The 21,638-nt window shown below is 44.6% G+C and overlaps 2 protein-coding genes across 2 annotated transcripts; one reads left to right on the top strand and one right to left on the bottom strand.

Moving 5' to 3' along the window:
• Positions 1–796: 796 nt before the first annotated feature.
• On the bottom strand, positions 797–3,010 carry LOC147426405 (uncharacterized). Its single transcript, XM_086498205.1, has one exon. The coding sequence runs from the start codon at positions 3,008–3,010 to the stop codon at positions 797–799; it is 2,214 nt and encodes a 737-aa protein (XP_086354331.1).
• A 2,437-nt stretch (positions 3,011–5,447) lies between these two features.
• LOC147426404 (uncharacterized) lies at positions 5,448–11,126 on the top strand. The gene is made up of 2 exons (XM_086498981.1): positions 5,448–5,797; positions 10,762–11,126. The coding sequence occupies exons 1-2, from the start codon at positions 5,591–5,593 to the stop codon at positions 10,894–10,896; spliced, it is 342 nt and encodes a 113-aa protein (XP_086355107.1). The 5' UTR covers positions 5,448–5,590; the 3' UTR covers positions 10,897–11,126.
• Positions 11,127–21,638: the final 10,512 nt, after the last annotated feature.

Genomic DNA, 21,638 nt, shown 5'->3' with positions numbered 1-21,638 from the left:
ACGGCGAAAAGGGTGCAGGGAAAAGGGGGGCCGCACACTTACATGCTCTGCAAGCTCTGTAACCTTCCAATGAACGGGGAGATTTTGCCACCAATGTTGAGGCTGGAAAGGTTCCTGCAGAATAGAGCAGAACAAAATTAGATTGCTATTGATCGCATGCAAGTTAGCATCAAGGTGAAACGAAAATTGATTCGCGCAAGCTGGATCATGAGAAGCACTCCATAGATGTAGACATCAATTTTCTCAATTAACATGACAGTTAATGCATCTTCTGGAGCCACATATCTGCACCAAACAGAAAGGTGGTAAAGATGGATAAAACATGGGCACCACTGACCAGACAAAAGGGTGGTAAAGATGTGTATAGAACCAAATCGTGTGTACATACATGGGCACCACTGACAAGACAAAAGGGTGGTAAAGATGTGTATAGAACCAAATCATGTGTACATGTCCAGCAGCCAGCTGACTTGAGGTTATTTGCAAAAAATTACAACAAATTAAGATTCATAGGAAAATTGAATGTGTGGACTATTGTTATTTAAATTCATTAAAATACAAAGTAAATTGTCTCCAAGCAGAGTCCATACTGACAAAATAAATATGTTGACACAGCCAATCAAAACTCTACATGTTACACATAAATGTCGATGCCATATATTGATAGCTGTCCAGTTTCAATGTTTCAACGATAAGACAATGCACAGCTGAAGTGAACCCTGTCAGAAGTTCCAAAAGCTTCATTCATACATAGATTGCTAAATATAGCAAACTCAAAACGATCTAGGACAAGCATCTATGCGGTGAGATTTACAGATCTTTTCTTCTTCTTTCTCCATAAGGAGAAGACATCATCCCAAGGCACGTCCAAAGTTGTTGCTGGCCCATTCAAACCAATGAACATGTAGTTTTCAAGTGTTGTTGTACTCATGCTTGTCCTATGAGCTGATTTGATGTTGTTTTGAAGAGAGAAACCACGTTCTGCAGGAGCTGTATTCACGGGAACTATTGAGAGAATCTGCCAAAGCTTCATTAAATTCGGAAATGAGTCATGCATAGTGGCATCATCTTTGCATGCTTCCCATGATTCACGAAAGCTTCTGTGTTTAAAGTTGGTAGACAAAACTGTTGTAAATGAGTCCAGCTCTCCCAAGCAATGCTCTTCATCAAATACCAAACATCCGTATTGTTTGAGTATCTCTAGCAACCACTTCTTCGTACATGCTTCTTGCACCAACTCTTCACTTGGGTAATGCTTTGGACTGAAAAGCTTGCAAGCCTCCAATATCGGCATGTCATCTTGCATTTTGCTGGTCAAATTCTGCACCACTTTTGTGACCAGCTCTTTACCCGAAAGCATGCAGTCTTCAAAGGAACCACCTCTGCTGGATCCCTCGACCTTGCCAAATCTTAAACTATGAACATGCATTTCTCCACCCGCATCAACAAAAGTGACCCTGCCATCTTTTGTGTCCTGAAAAAACTTCTTTAAATATTTTGTTCCGCACCCAGCTGAGTCTCTCAAGAACTTCTTCTTCAAGTTTTGTAACACCGCATCAGCAAACCCTGAAATGTTAGAAACATCCACAATATCTGATTGAAATTGGCAACTCAAAACATTTAGTTCTGAACATATATCTGCTAGCAAGTGTATGTAAAACTGATTTGCATATAGGACTAGTTTATCATATATGCTTGGCTTCTCTTTCCCGAACTCCAAAAGCAATGCAGGCATAACCTTCACCATGCGTTCCATCACATGTCCACGAGACAGCCACCTCACTGAATGTATGCGCAACATGGCCAGCTCTAGCAAGTCTAATGCACCCTCAATAAGCTTCAAATCATCCATGCACTTCCCGAATTCATGAAGCCAGGTATAGATGCTTCTACATAGCTTATCTTGATGCGTAAGCTCTGGAAAAGAGTCTACAACTTGACTTGCTACAAGATTCTCACGATGGGCAAGACAGTGCACAAGAAGAAAATGGGGAATATCTGCTCTCATTCTAGCGATGAGCCCACCTCTATGGCCCACCATGACAGAGCATCCATCAGTAGCAAGAGATACAAGTTTGTGAAAATACAAACCCATCTCCTTTATCAACTCAGGGAGAGCATGATACTTTGCTTCTGCTCCACCATCATCCGTCTTGATAAGCTTAACAAAAGTAACGCGATTCTCCCCCTTACCCCCATCTTTCAAATAACTAACATAGACAATGAGATGACCCTCTTTTCCCCTATCCGTACTATTATCAACCATTAGGGAATACCAAGGGCTGGCTTGTATTTCTTTACATAAAGCAATCCATAGCACATCCCTGATTGCTTGTGTAAATTCAATACCAGCAGCTCTATTTAGGTAAGTTCCATAATCAACATGACATGGCATATTTGGTAAACCCTGCTCAATTTGATGAAGACACAACTTCTCAAACAAATCCATAGGACCAGCAGACTTCACAACAAAATACACCTGCCACATCACAGTAATTACGCGTACTTTCTCCTTATCTTCTAAGTTTGCAACATAATCGGGGAGAGGGATGCAAACCCTCTTCTCCTTGTTTGCCCACTTGAAGCTAGCAATTTGATGCTCATCTGATTCGCTATGCTCGGTCAAAGCCGGAAGTTGGAGTGTAGAAGACCCATTATTTGCATAAGGAGTCTTTTGTTTTGAATAAGCACACCATTGACATTTGACCCTCACCTTTCCCTCAAATATCACTGGGTAAGCCCATCTGTGTTGGAGCCTCCAAGCTGGTATCCATCTTCTGCGCTTCTTAGCTTTAGAAGGTGGTTCCGAGCTTGTAGGAAATTGCACTTCTTGGGCTTCCTCGTCATCATCTTTTCCTAACTCCGGTCCATCTCCAAAGAGCTCTTCCATCACATGGTCTCGCTCTTTCTGTAGATCTCTCTCTTTGGTTTTTTTTCTATCTTCAACAGCTTTATAGAAGCTTGAAAGGTCTACTTGCTTTCTTTTCTTGTCAGCCTTTTTCATTTCCATATTAATATAAATCTACATTCATTATGTCAAGTTTCCAATGCATTCATACAAAATGCAAGGTGATATAAATTAAGTTGTATGGGAGAATTAAAAGACAAAACACAATTTGCATACTTGAAAAAAAAAATTGCTTACAAGCAAAGAGACATAAAACAGGTCATGAAAGTTTCCAACAGCAAACTATTGATCACACTTCATCGAAATCTGCACTTAAGGAAGCTAAGAGAGACACTTTGATCCATGAATGATGAAGTATGACTCTTACAGTCTACTGCCTGCAACAAAGTTCTGGGAATCTGCTACCTGCATGCAACATGCATGATGGAAGTTGAAATCAAGAAAAATGACTCCTGCTCAATGCTACCTGCATGCAGCATGCATGATGGATCATGGATGTTTGAACCAAACACTAGTTTGAAACTTGAGCCTTGAACTTTGAAAAACTGCATGCGAGGATGCAAGAGAGACGACTTACGACTTACAAGGGAGACTCTAGAGGCTCGAGCTGCTCACGATTCATGATAAGGAAACAAAGATGCATGGGGCTGAGCCACTGAGGGCATCCAGAATCCAGATTCCATGGCGCTGGCAACTAGATGAAACTTGGAAGAGCTGAGTCGCTGACTTACGGGCCAGAGATTCGTGGGCTTGAGCCTTGGAAGTTGGCGGGATAAATTCTGTACTCTGGAGTCTGGAGTTTGTAGGTTGTGTGCAAAACTGAATAGGCGGCGAAGTTCGAACAGGGGCGCTTCTCTGGAATTTTCGAGGCTAGCAAGTCAACCTCCAGGCTTAAAATTCTTTATTTTGAGAGGTCTTGAGTTCAAAACTTGATCAACACTACAACCCGGGTCCTGCCTGCAAAATTAATCTAGGAAGGGCACTTTACAAAGTTGCCCTTCCTTGGGAAGACTTTGACGAGGATCACCCTTCCTTGGTGAAGGGCTCACTAGCCCACCTGGTCTTCCATAGGAAGGCCTACAATTGAACTGCCATGCGTAGGCAGGGCTACATGCATAGGAAGGGCTGGCAAGGTTGCAAATTTCAGGGCTGCTTCTCTCTCTCTCTCTCTCTCTCTCTCTCTCTCTCTCTCTCTCTCTCTATATATATATATATATATATATATATATATATATACGATTGCATGAGAAGAATCTGCCTCTTCTTTTCTTTTTCGAAAATCGTGACGCCTACTATATATATATACACGATTGCATGAGGAGAATCTGCCTCTTCTTTTCTTTTTCGAAAATCGTGACGCCTACTACTCGGTCTTACTTGCATCGATTAATTAATTTTTGTTCAAGATTCCTTGTCCTTTTTTACTTTAACCAGTAGAATCTTGGTTAGAGCCGATGCACGCGTTGCCCTTGTTCCGCTTCGCAAGCAAGCTTCCCCCTCCCCTCACGGCCTTGCCTATGTAGTCCTGCTCATCCATGTACCCCTTTACCCATGCTTGCACCCCACCCCCTCCAAGATCCACCAGTCTACCGCTCTCCGTATGCTTGCCTCTAACTAGTGGAGCCCGTTACAGACTCCAAGGCTGAGTGGAAAAAAAATAGAGCTACAAGATAAAGACACACAGACACACAGATACCAAACAGAGAGAGAGAGAGAGAGAGAGAGAGAGAGAGAGAGAGAGAATAGAAGGCCCAAACGACAGGTAGTTGAAGGGGATTGCAGGGCATCAAAGAAATTGTAGACACAAGCCATGCGTGCGAGAGAGAGGTCTCTTGCTGCATTTGTCACAGCATCGACCTCCAAGGGGCCTTCAATCTCCTCCAACATGTAGGCAAGCGGCCCTTTTGTCTCGTCTTGCTGCTCGCCCGACACTGGGCTAGAGCATCCCCCTCGCCCCATATGCCCACCTCATGCGTCGTCTCCTTGCAACTTGGCTCCAATATTATCTCCCCCTCTTGTCGTCCACTTGGCCCCCCCAACACCGCCATACCCTCATGCCCTACTCCAACTTGGCCCCCCCAACACCGCCATACCCTCATGCCCTACTCCATCATGGACAATGGTCAGCCATCCGATCCCTCCTTGTCTTGCCTTCTTGCCTTGCAAGTGACGCCAAGCCAGAGCATGTAGGCAGTAGGTAACCTGCTCCAACAATCAAAAAACTCTCACCGATAGGTGTGCCTCCGAGCCGTGTCGTATCTCTCTCTCTCTCTCTCTCTCTCTCTCTCTCCACGTGCCTCGCCATCCTCTTTACCCTCAAACAATCAGAGTATCTCTTTGCTGTTATTACAATTAAAAAAATCTTAAACAAAAAGGGTGTCTCAAACTAACTTAATATGCACAGCGCACAGGGAGGAGAGCGAGAGAGCCTAAGCTGTGTTAGCGATGGCCTAACCCTAGACTAGACTAAACAAGTCGCGTCAGGGGCGTAACCGCCCACTACGTTAGCCCCCCTCATGTCTTCTCCACACGAGGCTGCATGCAACTTCACTTCTTCGTCCCCGAATGCGTGGCACCCTGCCAACCCCCTTCCCCATCGCAGCCTGGTGATCGACAACTCCCCACAGGAAAATGTGTTGTTGAAGACAGCCTTGTTTCACGAAGTACTGACAGCGCTTCTGCATGGCCTCGCGCAGAAGCTCAAAGCGTCATTCGCCAGCAGGCGACAATGGGCTCCCCTCCTCGTCTACCATCCCCAAAGAGTTGCAGAAGGAGGTGAAGAAGCTTATCAACCAGGCCCCTATCACCAAGAAGACAAGCTTCCCGAGGAGCTTTTCGGGAGAGAAGGCGAAGGAGCTGCTGGAGGTTGCTCTCAACGAGGTCTCGGAGGTAAGCCCTTCGTCACTCTGCCTGCTTCTCAGATCAGAAAGAAACAAAAAGATCTTGAAGAAAGGGCTGTGATAGGTCTCCTAGCCGGACCCTGTCCCCCTGTAGAGTCCCTCAGAAACTGGATTAGAAACCAATGGGGACCCTTAGAGGCAGAAGTGGAAACGATTCAGGCATTACCAAAAGGCCACTATCTGTTCGTCTTCAAAACTCCAGCCATGGCTTTTTCTGTGCTAAGCCATGGGCAGTGGGTCATTAGGTCTTCACCTCTGAGTCTGTTTCACTGGCACAAAGAATTTAACCCATAACATTTGGCTTTAGTCAATTACCCTGTCTGGGTCGAATTCCCAAACCTACCGATGCATTACCATGCACACCTTGCTGAGATTGGGGCCCCCTTAGGTAAGGTCCTAGGGGGTAGACAGAAGACTAACTATGTCCCCTCATGGCACCCCCAAGTGCTAATTGAAATGGACATCTCAAGGGATCTCCCCACGGCCATTGACATCTTTACAGACGATGGAGAACTGTTCGATCAAGAAATAACCTACAAATACTTTCCTACTGCGTGCTTTCACTGCGGGGACAAAGCCCACTATGTCAAAAACTGTCCGATTAAATTCCCCCCAGCCCCTTCTTCTGAACCAGTAGAAAGCAAGGAACAAGGCCCTCAAGAAGGGGCTGGCAAGTTCACCACGGTCACTCACGAGAGAGGAAAACATTCTCCTCAGAAGCAGAATAAAGAAAAACCTAGGCCCAAAACTTGGCAGCCTAACAGATTTTCAGTATTGGCTCAATGGGTTCGATGAAAAAGACTTGCTTGAATCAGAGGTTTCCGAATCCGATGCTGAGGAATCTCTCCCTGCGGAATTAGAATCCCAAGTGAATAGAATGGACGAAGATTCCCTTATCGATCTTAATCTAGCCACCCCCCAGCCTGCAGTAGCGAATAAGGAAAACATTCCCCCCTCTCCAGCACCGGCACCTATGGAGATTCAGAAAGACAACAAGAGGACTCACGATCCTGTCGGTCAGAAGAATGTAAAATCCCCGGCCAACAAAGCCAAAAAAGACAAACGGGTGCATAGATGAGAGCCGTCAATTGGAATGTCAAGGGGCTAACTGACCCCACTAAATCCAAGAAAATAAAAGCCTGGGTTACTGACAATCCTATGGACATTATATCTCTTCAAGAGATCAAGGTCACGGGTGAGGACTTGACCAGAAGGCTCAACGAAATATCGCAATCTTTACAGTGGTTCTCTTCATCGCATCAAAGGGGATCTCGAGGCACCTCGTTAGGGGTTCCTTAGTCCTTTCTCCCTCAGGTGCCCATTGTCCTAGGAGGGGAGCACTGGGTGGCTGTTAGTATCGTGGTGCCTGTTAAATGCATCTTGGTCTCGGTATATGCTGCAGAATCTATTGCCCAAAGAAGCAAGTTATGGGAGGAGTGTCTCAGGTCAAAGGGGACATCCTCATGATGGGCGACTTCAACATGGTTGAATCATCTCTAGACAGGTTCCTTGGTAAAGGCACAATCATCAATGGTAGCGAGAAGGCTGCATGGGATAGGTTAAAAGACAGTCTTGAGCTGTGGACATGGGTGAAGAGGGATGCTTCTCCTGGCAGAATTACTTGAGAGGGGAGAATGCTAGGAAAGCCCGTCTTGACCGTAGCTACATTTCTCTTCCCCTGGCTAACTCGTTCACTAGGGTCAAAAGCAAAGTCAAGTACAACTCCTGCATCTCTGATCATTATCCAGTGGTGTCCGTAATCGACCAAAAAGTTGGAAAGATTCGTATCCAATGGTTTCACACTGACCCTGCCCTTTTCAAGCTCTCGATGGTTCAAGAGGCCATATGCAAGGTTTGGCAGTCCAAATTTTCTTTAGCTAACAGCCTGGCTGCAGCCTGGTCAGAAGCAGTCAGAGAAACACAAAAACTGCTCTCCAAATTCAGGAAGGAAGTCACTTCGATCAGGAGGAAGAGAAGGGACCAGCTTTACAGCTCCCTAAACGAGCTTGAATTAGGGCCTCAAAATGAAACCATTCAAAACTCAATTTCCGAATTAAGGACCAAACTTAAGCAGGAAGAGGATCTTGCCCTTAAACATGCCTCGTATTTTTTTAGGGAGTGGTGGGCTGGAAAGGTAGACCGACCAACCAAAGAAATGTTCAAAATGTTGAGGAAAAAACATGTTAGAGAGACCACCCCTCTTTTCACGGACTCAGATAGTACAATTCAGCCAGAAGAAGAAAACATCAGTTATACGAGAGGCCACTTTGAGCAGCTCTTCAGCCCCAAGGAGATGCTCTCTGAACCAGTCAACTGAGCAAGGGAAATTGTGTGGAAACATAGGTGTAGAGTTATCCCTGAGACTACCAAACTGCAAGCTGACTCGCCTTTTTCTATCTCAGAAATCCAGAATGCGATAGACACCCTAGCCCCTCATAAATCTCCGGGGATTGATGGGTTCCCAGCAGATGTTCAAAGAAATTCTTTCCCCTTTTCTTCTTTAGGCTGGGAGGAAGCAGTCAAATTCAAAGCGCTACCCTACTCCATCAACACGGGGATCATTAAGCTTCTGCACAAAAAAGGTGCCAGGGAAAACCTTGCCAATTGGAGACCTCTTACTATGCTTAATACTTGCTACAAAATATTTGCTAAAGTGGTGGAAATCCGGATCACACCTGCCCTGATGAAGTGGATCTGCTCGGAACAAAAAGGGTTTATCAAAGGGAGAAGGATCATTAAGGCGGTCATATCCCTCTGGGAGGGCATTGAACATGCTGAGAATATGGGAATCGACTATGTATTTGTCAAGATTGACTTTGACAAACCCTATGACCGCCTTGAATGGTCCTTTATCCTGAAAAGTCTGGATAAAAGGGATCTGGGCCTGGTCTGATCCGGTTTGTTGCCACCCTATTCGGTCATGCAAGAGCAAGAGTTGCCCTCAATGGGGTCTTATCAGATGTATTTGAACTGAATAGGTCTATTAGGCAAGGTTGCCCCTCTAGCCCCTCTTTTGTTTGCAATAAGTGCGTATGGTCTTAACTGCTTAATCAAAGGAAAAATTTTAGAAGGCAATATAAAGGGCGTCCCTCTTCCTAACAGTGAAAAACAACAATGCCTCTCACAATTTGCTGATGACACGAATGCAGTGTTGTGCAATGATGAACGAACTTTGCTGAATTTCTAACAGGCTATGGAGACATTTTGTCTGGCATCGGGGTCTAAAGTCAACCACAGCAAGACAGGCATTAGAGCTTCTCTATCTCCCCTCCCGGACTGGCTTACCAGCCAGGGATGCAAAATTATTCAGTATGGGGAAGTGTTTAGGTTGCTAGGTATTCGGTTTGGTTTTAAGGTCAGTCTCAAACAAAGATGGGAATGGGTCATGGATAGGTTTAGGTCCAAACTTGAAAGGTGGAAAGGATTTCAGTCTTCATTAGCAGGCCGAGTATTGGTGATCAATCACTTTCTTGCATCCTATATTCTATTCTTTCTCAGTTGCTGGAGACCTCCTGAGGGACACCTAGAACAGGTAATCAAATATTGCAGGAATTTTCTTTGGTCAGGCAATCCCTTCAAAAAGGGTGCTGCCAAGGTCCGATGGGAGGTATGCTGCTTACCAGTTGAGAAAGGAGGGCTGGGGGTCAAAAACTTGACCAATTGGGCAGACAAAATAGCGGTTAAGTTGATCGTCCGAGCTTTGGAAGACCTGCAATAGGAATGGGACAGCCTCTTGTTCAGGAAACTCCACCTTCTCACTGGTTAAATGTAAAAACTGGACAAATTTGAGTTGGGTCACTATCTTCTTCAGGCCACAAATGATTAAACCTAGGGGCTCCGACCTGTTGATCTCACTATGGGGTGCATGGAACCGCTCTAGAATCAATTTGAAGGTAAATGGCAACTCCAACAACTCCCTTGCGGTCTGGAAACTGGACTCAGTATGGTGGCCCGGTGCCCCGCTAGCTGCCATCAATGAAAGACAACAAAAAACTGCCCTTCGTTGTCACAGAAAAGGAATCTCTTCCTGGGGAGATCTATGGAACTCTAACCTTCAGAAATGGAAAACTAGAGAAGAACTACTTGTCCTCTTCCCTCTCCAACCCTGGGAACTCAACCTTATCATGATTAGAATTGCTCTGTTTTCGGTGGAAAACTGCTAGAAAGTATCTCTCAAAGAATCAGTCCATCTAAATGCATTTAGTTGGAAAGGGGGCTTCAAGCTCCAACATCCCCAGATAGCCGGGAAAGACATTAACCCACCTTTACACATCACCCTCAACAACAAATTAGTTTGATACTTTCTTCCAATTATATCTGCTAACTAACACCTTTTTTAGTTTACCATAACTTCAATATATAGCTTATCCCCCGAGTAGAAAAAAAAAAAGAGAAATTTTGTGCAAGTCCCTGCAGTAATGATATAGCCTATGCCACGGGCAGTAGTCTCAGAACCTGCCGGTTCATCAGTAATCGTGACGGCAAATACGATTAAAACATTTATGGCTCAGAAGATGGAATGTAAGCCTGGACCGCAGGCAATGGGGGTTCAAGTTCAGAAAACTTTGGGACAAGAACATACAACCGAAAAAGTCAGTGCTGATGTGGCTCATTCTACACAAAGCAATTTGGACAGGGAAGAAAATGCAGAAAGCAGGCATCTCGGCATGGATTTGCTCAAGATGTAAAAGAAGTGTGGAGTCGGTGGTCCATTTGTTTATGACCTGTCCTCAATCAACCACGATTCTAGTACCTCTTAACTCTGTTTTGCCCACTCAAGTCTCTTGGAAACAGCTTTTGCTAGGTGACTCAATAGGCATATTAACCACCTACTAGAATAGGACTAGGGCTGAATTTCTTTGGATCATCTGGAAACTGAGAAACTGCTTTGTGTTTGAAGAGGCTTACCAGGCTCCAAGCCTGAGATTACTTTTTATGGATTTTAATTTGCAGGTCTACAAGCTGAAAATTACCCTATCCAACACTTACTACATTCGGAATAGGATCAATGAAGATGCAGCAAAGACTCTGTTGGGATTATCGGATGATGAGCAAGATCTTCCGTTGACTGATTGGAAGAGAAAATAAATTCAAAACATGACGGCATTTAACATGCAAGCTATTGCAGAAACCTATAAAGCAATCTCTAAAGCTAAAGACTTCATGGAAAAGCTATCTAATCAGATTGAGTCACTGCGGGCATATGGGGTGGCATAGGGGTATTTCTGATGTACTTATGTCAAGAATGCTTATGGATCTCATTGTTATGTAGGATGGTATGTAATGTGGGAGAGTCTCTCGTCTCAGTCACCTTACTCAGTTCTGGTTCAATTGTAACTTTTGCTCCCTCTTTCGCATAATATAATCTTCTCTGCTTTGTTGTGAAAAAAAAAAGGGTGTCTCGCTCCTCCACGCGTCCTTTTCTTTTGAGGTTTACGTATGAGCAAAAAGAGAGACAGAGATGCAAGCATCTCTGCTTCCTATGAAAAGAAATGGAAAAAAGATTAGAGGGACATACTGGAGGTAATGTTGGTTCACTACAATTTTAAAAAAATGTCTCATTAGGAGAAAGTTGGACTCACTTTTGGGCCCTGTAAGAAGTGCCACGTCGGCTTAGAGAGAGAAAATGAAAATGTTAACTTGTGCATTTTATGTGATACTTTTCTCCGCAACAAAACGCCAAAATGACATTCTTTGGTAGGTAGCCGCCATCTTTATCATTCTTATCCTTCGTTCTCTTGTCAGGAATCCAACTAACCGTATGACTAATGATTTGAAATGCCAACTTACAAGCGTTCCCTCCAGAAACATAAGCCACACGAACTCTATCAACTCTAAACTTGAGAATATGGCTTTCCCTCCCAAAACCTGAGATATTTCTCCGTCTTCTTCTCTATCAACTCTAGGAATGGAGAACGCATCTTTTCCTGATGAAAACACTAATTTGAAGTTACAATCCTCGGCCCCTTCATCTTTAACACTTACCCAAAGAAAGAACACACATCATCTTCATGTTGATGTATTGCAAGAGTACGCACCATTGCAGAAACGTAGGAGGGAGTCTTTCTTATCTCAATGGGAGAAAGAACTTAGAAGGACAAACAAGGAACATCATTTGGATTTGTGGACCGATAGGTCTATTTATCCAAAGGATCCTATGACAAATGCGCCACCTCCCTTTGCTAATATCACTAACCTCTTACATTTCACAGACGATGGCAAGGATGGGCTATTGGGATACACTGAACATTTGGAAATGAGAGGATTGAATGCGGAAAGGCAAAGAAACTTCCTGGCAATGGAGAACGTGCAGCTGAAGAAGCTTAATGAAGCATGCTCTCAAAAGATTTCATCAAACAAAGAGACAATCCAAGGCCTTGAGAAGAAGATCACAAGTTTGCGAGAGAAAGACACTGTGCTTGGTAGTCGGAAAAGGAAACGAGATCTGTGCAACCTTCAGAACATGAAGGTTGGTAGTGGTGGCCTGAAAAAACGAATACGAGCTTTAAGGTAACTCGAAGTTTTTTTCTTCAATGTGCTTCATTAAGAAGTGGATACACTTACTTTCCTATACATGATCATAACGCATTGTGCTTTTTTGGCAGGTCTTTACTGCATCCAAACTCGAACGGTGCAGGCTTCAATGCCGGAGTGCATTACAACCGTCTAGTTCCAAAAGAAGTAGTTGAAGAGATGATAACTCAGAAAAAATTTCGTAAGTTGAAAGGGAGGCTACTTACCTCCTTCATGAACGAGAATCAGCTGGAACCAATGGAAGTGCAAGCAATACTTGATGAGAGTGGCATCTCGCAGATGGGATACAGGGCACTCTTCAAAGCATTAGCTAAAAAATCTCAAAATAAACTATAGAGAGGATCATTGATGCCAAAGCCATCACATGTAAAGGCTGCTCGCCTGCACGTAAACGATGAGGTGTTTGAGAAACTTGGGTCACCATTCCATATTGAAGCAACGTTCTTAGGCAAGGGCGGCAGAGAGGTACAGTTTAACGAGCACAACAACCTCTTCGTTGATTTTGAAGCATTGCAAAGGTATGCAGTTCACTTCTTTGACATCAGTCGAGACGAGTGCGGTGGGGTTCTCAAGTTTGTTTTGAAGCTGGACGAGTGCGAGGTCCTGAAGAACAAGAAGTTAGAGAGAGTCACCATTACCCTCATGAACAGAGCTCTGGATTCATCAATAACGAAAGACGATCCACGATACTTCAGCGTGCAATCAGAAAACAACATTCTATCTCTAGGATCATTTCATGTATACTTTGGTCAATCTCTGATAACAAAAATATTGATTATTTCGTTGTTGATTTTGTGTTTTCATTTTTCACTGCAGGTTGATAAGGAAAATTTTGAAATCCTCGATTGGGTTTTTAGTCAAACCCAAATTCCTTCTATCATCAGTGAACAAAGAAACGGAGCCGTTCTTTCAGTGGAAGGATTTGGCGACTACACAGTGGAATGGCACATGGCAGGTGACTTAAAGGCTCTTAAGTGTATGTACAACATAACACACGAAGTAGCTGTGGCAAATCCATGCTTATATTGCATGGCTGATGCACAATCACTTGAGAGTGTGCAATGGATTAGAGCTCCCAATAGACATCTTCAAGATAACACTTTTAAACCAGTGCTTGATATTCCTCTGATTAGAGTTCACGTTTGTACACTTCATGCACTCTGTCGAATAATTGAAAAGGTGGTTCATTTGTACATATGTTTTGCATGGACATTAAAGCTAGAGAGTGAGTCGAAAAGAGTGATCAAAGCATGAGAGGGAGTGCTCTCAGACATTGGTTTGCCTGGAGGCAATTTCAAAATCGAAGAGGACCCTAAGATGTCTCAAAGTCGGTACAAGGTACCAAGGAAAGCATCGATAGGCAGAGTGAAGGCAAGAAGGTTTCTTGGGTTTAGCCTCAAAGATTCACATAGAGAAGAAAGGAGAATCCTATTCAACAAATGGAAACAGTTACATAAAGTGGTTAAAGACAATGCTGGTGGTGGGGCAATCCAGAATCACAAAGCAAACGTGTGGAAATCACTAGATAAAATTTTCCACTACCTTGAGCAACATTCTTGGGACCAAAGTAATCTCACATCATTTCAAGCAGCCTTGCTGGATTGGAAAAAGGCTTACCTTACAGGGTGGGGTGGGCAACATATCACACATTACATGGTAGGTTGGCATTCTACGTATAAAACAAAATTTTAAATTGTACTCAACTGACCATTTTGTTTTATTTCAATGCAACACATACTGTTCAACCATGGTCCATATTTTGCCAAGACATACGGCTCACTATCAATATGGTCCACACAAGGCATGGAAAAAACCCACTACATGGCAAGAACAGGTTATTTTAAGCACACTCGGCATGGGGGAGGAAAAGAAAAGGCCAATAGCCTATTAGAGTTACACCAATGGACTTATAGACGACTAATTCATAGAGCAAGGCAGAAGGAACTTCTTAAGAGTTCAGAAATTACACGGTCTTTACAACACATCCTCAAAGAGAAGAAACAGATGGCTTGGGGAGCTTCAAATGCGGCCGAGCGCTATGCGAGGTGGCGCCGGTCACGAGTCAGGAGCAGGAGAAGATGGACCTGAGGCCGTCGTTTTTATCCTCTTCGATGCACCTCCTTCCTCCTCACTTTGTACCTCTTCGATGTGCAAGCTCTGTAGACGAGCTCGTTCCTCTGTTGATGGCAGCATCCCTATGGGCATCATGCGTCTTCTTTCCCTCAGAAACAACCGATGTATGGATCTAAGCTTTCCGGGTCTTCAACCCCTGCAGCGAGATCTTGAGCTATGTAGGACATGAAATATGGGGCTTTGAGTGCCTGGCACCCATACCCAATGCCAAATACACGTAGAGCAAACTATTTTTCAATCAGAATTACTCTTTCTGCATTTAGTGGGAGGGGGTGCCCACCACACAATCTTGTAATAGCTTTCATTGCAAACAGAGGAAACTTTGCATTGTCATCGGAATATTCCTTGTGGTATATTATGATCTACATAATAATTGCAATCAATTTATTAGCCGTAAGTGAGATGAGTACAATTGTCAAGTACTTGAATTGTTTCTACAAACCTTTTTGTGGTTGAAACGCCCGATATAGTGAGACAACGCTGCATCCTTGCCTTGGACTCCAGTGACAAGCCCTTGGCGTGAGCCTCCCGCTCTTCTAAGGAAACTATCGTCATACACTAGCACCTGGCAGCAAAAAAAAATGTTCATGATATTTTATCACTCGGCCATCTCTAATACTATATGAATGCTCGACAAAAGTTACCATCTGATTCTTGTCCATTTCCAGCATCGACCTCCCCCATAAGTGAATAGACTGACTATTCATTACATGATCTTCTGGTGCCACGTGTCTACCCATGTTTTCCAAGCCGAGTTGTTTTGTTGTCAATTCAAACTGCTCATCTGTTGGAAAATCGGCCTCTCCGGACTTCGCCTCATTGAACGTATCTTTAATCAGTTGCGACCCTGAAGTGAACTGTGAGTCACGGATAGCTGTGTCAGCAATAAGATAATTGTCCACTGCATCATCGTCCACAAACCCCATGTCTGCCTCACAAAAATTTGTAATTTCCACTAGGCAGTAGTCCTCCCATATATTGAGCTCATGCATGATATCTGTGAGCAGAATATAGTGGGTGTCACCCGCCATAGCAAAGCTGGGAGCACAATTGAGAGGCAAAGTCACTTCCATACTTGGGCTTTCTTGCCTGCACCCTATTGCTGCATCCGCAAGAGAAACAAGAGTTAAGCCCGCATCAAAGGTTTCCTTTAGTACCTCTTCCCGCTCTTCTTCTGGATTGAATTGCACCTCCACATCCTCTACCTCTTCCTCCGGCACCAATGGACAACTACCGAAAGTTGTTGATTGTGAAGTCTCTGACTCGCCATCCATCTGCAAGTATAAGTAATAGACAAACCCATGGTAGAATTACAATAAGCGACATTTTTTTAAGTGCTTCATACACCTGCCTTGTACAAGCAGTGCATTGGAGGGACACTTTTCAAGACAGCGATTCAGTCTCCTTGAAGCACTCTTGTCAAGGTCAAGGTCAGCAGGGTGCACATATCTCATGCCATCAACTGTCATGGAATTGTCACAAGTGACTGCCTCATACTGTTGCAAATGGTTTTGTAGGTACTCAAAGGAGCAATCTATAATCCTCTGTATAGAAAACTCTACATTGAACATTCCTGATAGTTCTGGTGCACGGTGATGAGCTCGGGCGTTATATAAGAATGTGAATAGTTTTTCTTCACATGTATCCTCGCTCACGTCTGTCTCCAGGACTATGATCCCCATGACTGAAAGAAAAAGCAAGCCAAAACTATTTGGTGTCATAACAAAGCGAATGTTGGGCCTCAAGTACCCCTCAATGTCCTATTTTGCCTGGTTTGACCCCATGCGCTCATGTCATAAGAGGTGACATTAGTTGAGTCAGAACCAAGCGAGTAGGGTCCCCAAGAATTTCCGAAGGACCCTCTTCGCTTGGTTCTGTCCCGTGTGCTAAAGTCATAAGAGTTGACCTTAGTTGAGTCAGAACCAAGCGAGTAGGGCTCCCAAGAATTTCCGAAGAACTCTATTCGCTTGGTTATGTCCCGTGCGCTAATGTCATATCGACGGGTTATTTCCCGTGAGTTAATGTCATAAGTGGTGACGTTAGTTGAGTCAGAACCAAGCGAGTAGGGCTCCCAAGAATTTCCGAAGAACTCTATTCACTTGGTTATGTCCCGTGTGCTAATGTCATATCGACGGGTTATGTCCCATGCATTAATGTCATAAGTGGTGACATTAGTTGAGTCAGTACCAAGCGAGTAGGGCCCCCAAGAATCTCCGAAGGGTCCTATTCGCTTGGTTCTATCCTGTGGCATCCGGAACAGGTGGATAAGAACAGAGCATATTATGTTTTTTTTTTTTACCATAAGCGCGAGTGAATAAATTAGAAGAGCAAAAAATAATTTACAAGAGGGGCAGTTACACACGACTGCTGCATGACAGTGATAGATTTATAGTTCACATAAGGAGTAATTATTCCAACCATGAATGCGATACGGTCACCACATAAGGAGTAATTATTCCAACCATGCATGTGTTTTTACCCTAACGTAGTGGCTTCGGTGCGCACACAGTTAACAACACACATGAAGGGGAGAGGCAGGGAGAAAGAACCTGTCTCTGCAATATCCAATGGCGCCGAGTTGGATGGTGATGTCGTAGGCCACGGACAGCAAGAACCAGTAGGGGGGCAATGGCGATGGCGACGCGGCAGCAAAGGACTCGACCCAACGGAGGTCACTCAACGCAAGATCACGAGAGCTGGGCAAGGGGAAGAGCGCAAAAAATGCAAAGGCGATGGCGAATGCAAGGGCGATTGGCGTCTGACTCTAAACGCAGGATCACAAGAGCTGGCCGAGGGGAAAGGCGCAGAAAAGGCAAAGGCGATGGCGAATGCAAGGGCGATTGGCGTCTGGCTCTAAACGCAGGATCACGAGAGCTGACCAAGGGGAAGGGCGCAGAAAAGGCAAAGGCACGAGAGCTGGCCAGGCAGAAGGTCCGAGATGGAGATGGAGATGGCGACTGCAAGGGCGATTGGCGTCTGTCTGACCCTTAACAGTCACTCGAAAAGGCACGTGGGCTGCGCTCTCAAGGACAACCAGTATTAAATGGTCTCAGATTCCCATGCAGTACGATTTACCAACCGCAATCTCGCGCATAAGTGAATTTGTCACCCTCCCCGAGGTAAGCATTCTAAGTTGAGGCATTACCCCCACCAAACATCTCAAGTTTCAACTATTGTACCTCTTTTCACGTCCTCTATTGCGCATCATTCTAATTAACTCTACCCCCATCGACGCTACACGGTAAGCAAACTCCATCACCTCTTACTCTCGCGCATCCTCCTTCTCTTACTCTTGTTCTGCAGTGCTTCAGCGACGCGGAACTCTACACACAGTGAAGAGGTATGCTACTTACTACCCTTCTGCGCACTTGTATTTTGTGTAGTTGGTCAGTACCAAGCGAATAAGGTAAGGTCACTTAGTCCGAAGAGCCCTATTTGCTTGGTACTGACCAAAAGAAAAGTTAAGTGATGTCTGCTAGTACAAAGGTCAATACTAACCAAATAAGGGGAAGGTAACCCCTGCTTGTTGCGGATTTAGGGTTTTCCTTGCCAATACGCCTTTTGATTTCGGTCCCGTGCGCTTTAATTTGCTGTAGTTGGTCAGTACAAAGAGAATAAGGTAAGGTCACTTAGTCCGAAGTGCCCTATTCGCTTGGTCCTGACCAAAAGAAAAGTTAAGTGATGTCTGCTAGTATAGAGGTCAATACTAAGCAAATAAGGGGAAGGTAACCCCTGCTTGTTGCGGATTTAGGGTTTTCCTTGCCAAATACGCCTTTTGATTTAGGTACCGTGCCCTTTAATTTGCTGTAGTTGGTCAGTACCAAGCGAATAAGGTAAGGTCACCTGGTCCGAAGTGCCCTATTCGCTTGGTACTGACCAAAAGGAAAGTTAAGTGATGTCTGCTAGTACAGAGGTCAATACTAAGCAAATAAGGGAAGGTAACCCCTGCTTGTTGCGGATTTAGGGCTTTCTTTTGCAAAATATGCCTTTTGATTTTATAAGAAAGAAACAAAATTACAATTGAACACCGGGTTTGAGTTAGAAAACACTTCAGACTTTACAAAGAGTGGCCTATTGATTTCCGGGGGGTTTAGGGTTTAGGGGTTTAGGGTTCACAGCCAGCTTATCTCTTCGCAAAGCATGTTTGCAAAGTTAATGGCCTCCTCATATTTACTGGCTAGCTCAAGCACTTCATCCTTCATTTCCTGAAGCCAATTAATGATTGCCTCCATAGAGCCATTCTCCGCGAGCAATCGCTGCATGTCTTCAGGCCTTCTTGCTTCCAGAGAGTTTTTAAGGATTGAGACCCTCTGCCTGACGATCAACATTTGCTGCAGCTTCAGGCTAGCATCTTGCACAGAGCATTTAGCAAGTAAGCTCTTCAAACTAGGAGCTTGGAAATTGGGAGCAAAAAGCAAAGAATTACCAGCAACTTACCTCGAGAATAGACTCCCGTGTTGACAGCAGCCACTCCCGAGTTGTGTCGGTCGAGAACACTAAAGGTAACATCGGGGGAGGGCCAAGGGGGGACCTCATGAGGAGGGCCCGGATGCGGTGTTGCTGGCGTTGTGGGAGTATACCTTGGAAAGGCATCACCACTATCCTAAGCTTCTTTTAGTTGTTCTGCGAAACTCTGAGGGAGGTTCTGAAACAACTGCTTCTTGAATAGACTTTCAGACAAGCCTAAAAAGCAGAGCATGGGCATGAGGTTTTATGAGAGGGTGGTACTGTCATGTGGTTTCATAAGACGTGGACGTGGGAGAGAGAATCAATGGTATCATCCCCCCTATATTAGGGGAGGTGATCGGAGGAACGACATGACAATTAGAACCGCATCGATTTAAGATCTCCTTCACATTGCTATTTTGTATAAGCGGATGCAAACCTGTTTGCTTGCTTGTACACTTTTCTGAGGTCACCACCCAGCGAATAAGGTATTTTTTTGCAGGGGCTGCAAACTTGTTCGCCTGCTAGTGATCTCAGAAAATGTAAGTGATATCTGCTATTACTATTTTTGAAATCACTACCAAGCGAATAAGGCAAGGCAAATTCTTTCCTATGCACCTATTCGCTCGGTAGTGACCTCAGAACATATAAGTCATGTCTACCATTACTATTTTCTGAGGTCACTACCGAGCTAATAAGGCAAGGCAATCTTTCCTATCCATCTTTTTGCTTGGTACTGACTTTTCCTTAAATCTGAAGTCCCTTGTGCTGACAAATGAATTGTCTTTTGGTGTTATTGTATTTGTAGAGATGCCTCGTGTTAAGGCCTGCGCTAGGAGGGCAAAGGTGAATCTTTGAATGCTCAAGCAAGAAGATGATGATATGAGGCGTACAGAGGTGTACTGCAAGAGCTGCGCAGGATAGAACGACACGTTCAACCAACTATTCCACGTCTCCCTTTCCAGCAAGTAGTGCGGGAGATTTGCGAGCAGTGGAGAGTCGGCATGCGATGGGCTAGCAGTACACTCCTCTGCCTTCAAGAAATTGCTGAGGACTACCTCGTGGAATTCTTCAGCGATGGATATATCCTGGCTGCCCATGCACACCGGGTCACTATCATGCCGTGGGATTTTGATACTCTTTGTAGGCTTCGTTTCCGCTACGATGGGCTGCTTCAGCCAGTACCAATCCGGGATAGTAGAACCATGGATATTCTCAACATCCCCCCTCTCCATCCTCGTGCATGACAGACAGAGCCGTCTAGGGCTGAAACAAACAGTAGAAGGACCCGATCACGGGTCGAGAGAAACAACACAGATGGGCAGGCTGAGATAGCCGCAGAGGGCCAAGAGCAAGCCAGAGTGGACCCTGAGGCAGTCATGGAAGAAACAGAGACAGTTATTGAGGATCCAGCTAGACACCAAAATGAGCAAGTCATGGAGGATCCGCAGCCCACCGTGGATGATGAGGGACAAGAGCAGGTCAGGGTGGAGCCTGAGGCATCTATGGAGCAACCAATATTGAAGGAAAATGATCCGGAGCCTGAGGCAGCCAGGGAGCCAGCTCAAGAAAGGGAAGCACAAGGCTCTGCATCAGAAGGGCCATCCAACGTATCGGATGAGTCAATTATTTTAGAGAAAATCAATGAGGAGAATGAAGAGGAGTTGAGAATTTTTTTGAGGTCAGCGCCTCTGCATGCGCACATACAGCTGCCTGCAAGGTCAGAGGAGGCCTGCATTACCAACCTCGATAGAGTAGACTTCATGTGCATGCGCAATTTCATTGACTCGCTCGCAAAAAATGAGGTCGTCAATGTTGCTTTGTGGTAATTCTCATTCTCTTTAATTCTTATGCTCATTAAATGGGTCTCTACCGAGACATGGGTCAATACCAAGCAAGACAGTGGGTAATGAAATTGAATTTTGGTACTACTCGCTCGGTATTGACCCATGTCTCTGTGGCCGGTGCCAAGTTTTTCTTTATAATGGTTCACTACCTTAAAGACATGGGTCAATACCAAGTGGGTCAGTTGTTTATGGAATTGGAATCCGCCGCTGACTCGCTCGGTATTGAACCATGTCTTTAAGGTTGTCGTCAAGCTCTTCATTTCAGCCAAGACAATGGTCAATACCAAGCGAATCAGTGGCGTATGGAATTCGATAGCTGCCCCACTCGTTCGGTATTGACTCACTTGGTGTTCAAGTCTAATTTTTGCCTTTTGTTCATGTTAGCCACGCTGTCTCGCTTTTGCCCCCTGAGGTTCAAGAGAGAGTATACGTAATAGATCCGCTGATATCGCCTTATCTGCAGAACAAATCAGTTTCCTTTTTGAGTCTGATGAACTGGTTTAGCAGAGTCAACTTTGATCTAGCGCGCTTTCTGGTCACTGCGTACAATCAATCGTGAGTATTTTCTTGCCTTGTAAAAAACATCTTGCATTGCGAATCTCTCCTCATCTTTGATGGTGTCTTTGTAGTGATCATTGGAGTCTGATGTTATTTGACATGGAAGCTAAGATTGTTTACTACACAAACTCCGGGCAAAGCAGGGCGTTTCACGGTCGTGTAAAAACGTAAGGTCCATTTGGGTACATTTGGAAAGCAGTGTAGTGTCTCTTTGGAATCTGTTGCTGACTCAAGTGGTTATGTATGTAGTGCTGCGAAAAAACTTGTATGTTGTGTAGAGAATCTTTTGTTAGAACATGATCTAGGAAATGT

Source organism: Adiantum capillus-veneris, chromosome 24 (assembly GCF_014529385.1).
Source record: "Adiantum capillus-veneris isolate H3 chromosome 24, ASM1452938v2, whole genome shotgun sequence".
NCBI classification, from domain to species: domain Eukaryota; kingdom Viridiplantae; phylum Streptophyta; class Polypodiopsida; order Polypodiales; family Pteridaceae; genus Adiantum; species Adiantum capillus-veneris.
This window is presented reverse-complemented; position numbering and strand designations above follow the sequence as displayed.

Coding starts and splice junctions, on each gene's coding strand:
- LOC147426405 (XM_086498205.1), bottom strand. CDS start 3,010: ATGGAAATGAAAAAGGCTGACAAGAAAAGAAAGCAAGTAGACCTTTCA.
- LOC147426404 (XM_086498981.1), top strand. CDS start 5,591: ATGGCCTCGCGCAGAAGCTCAAAGCGTCATTCGCCAGCAGGCGACAAT. Junction 5,798..10,761: donor CTCTCAACGAGGTCTCGGAG/GTAAGCCCTTCG, acceptor TTTAATTTGCAG/GTCTACAAGCTGAAAATTAC.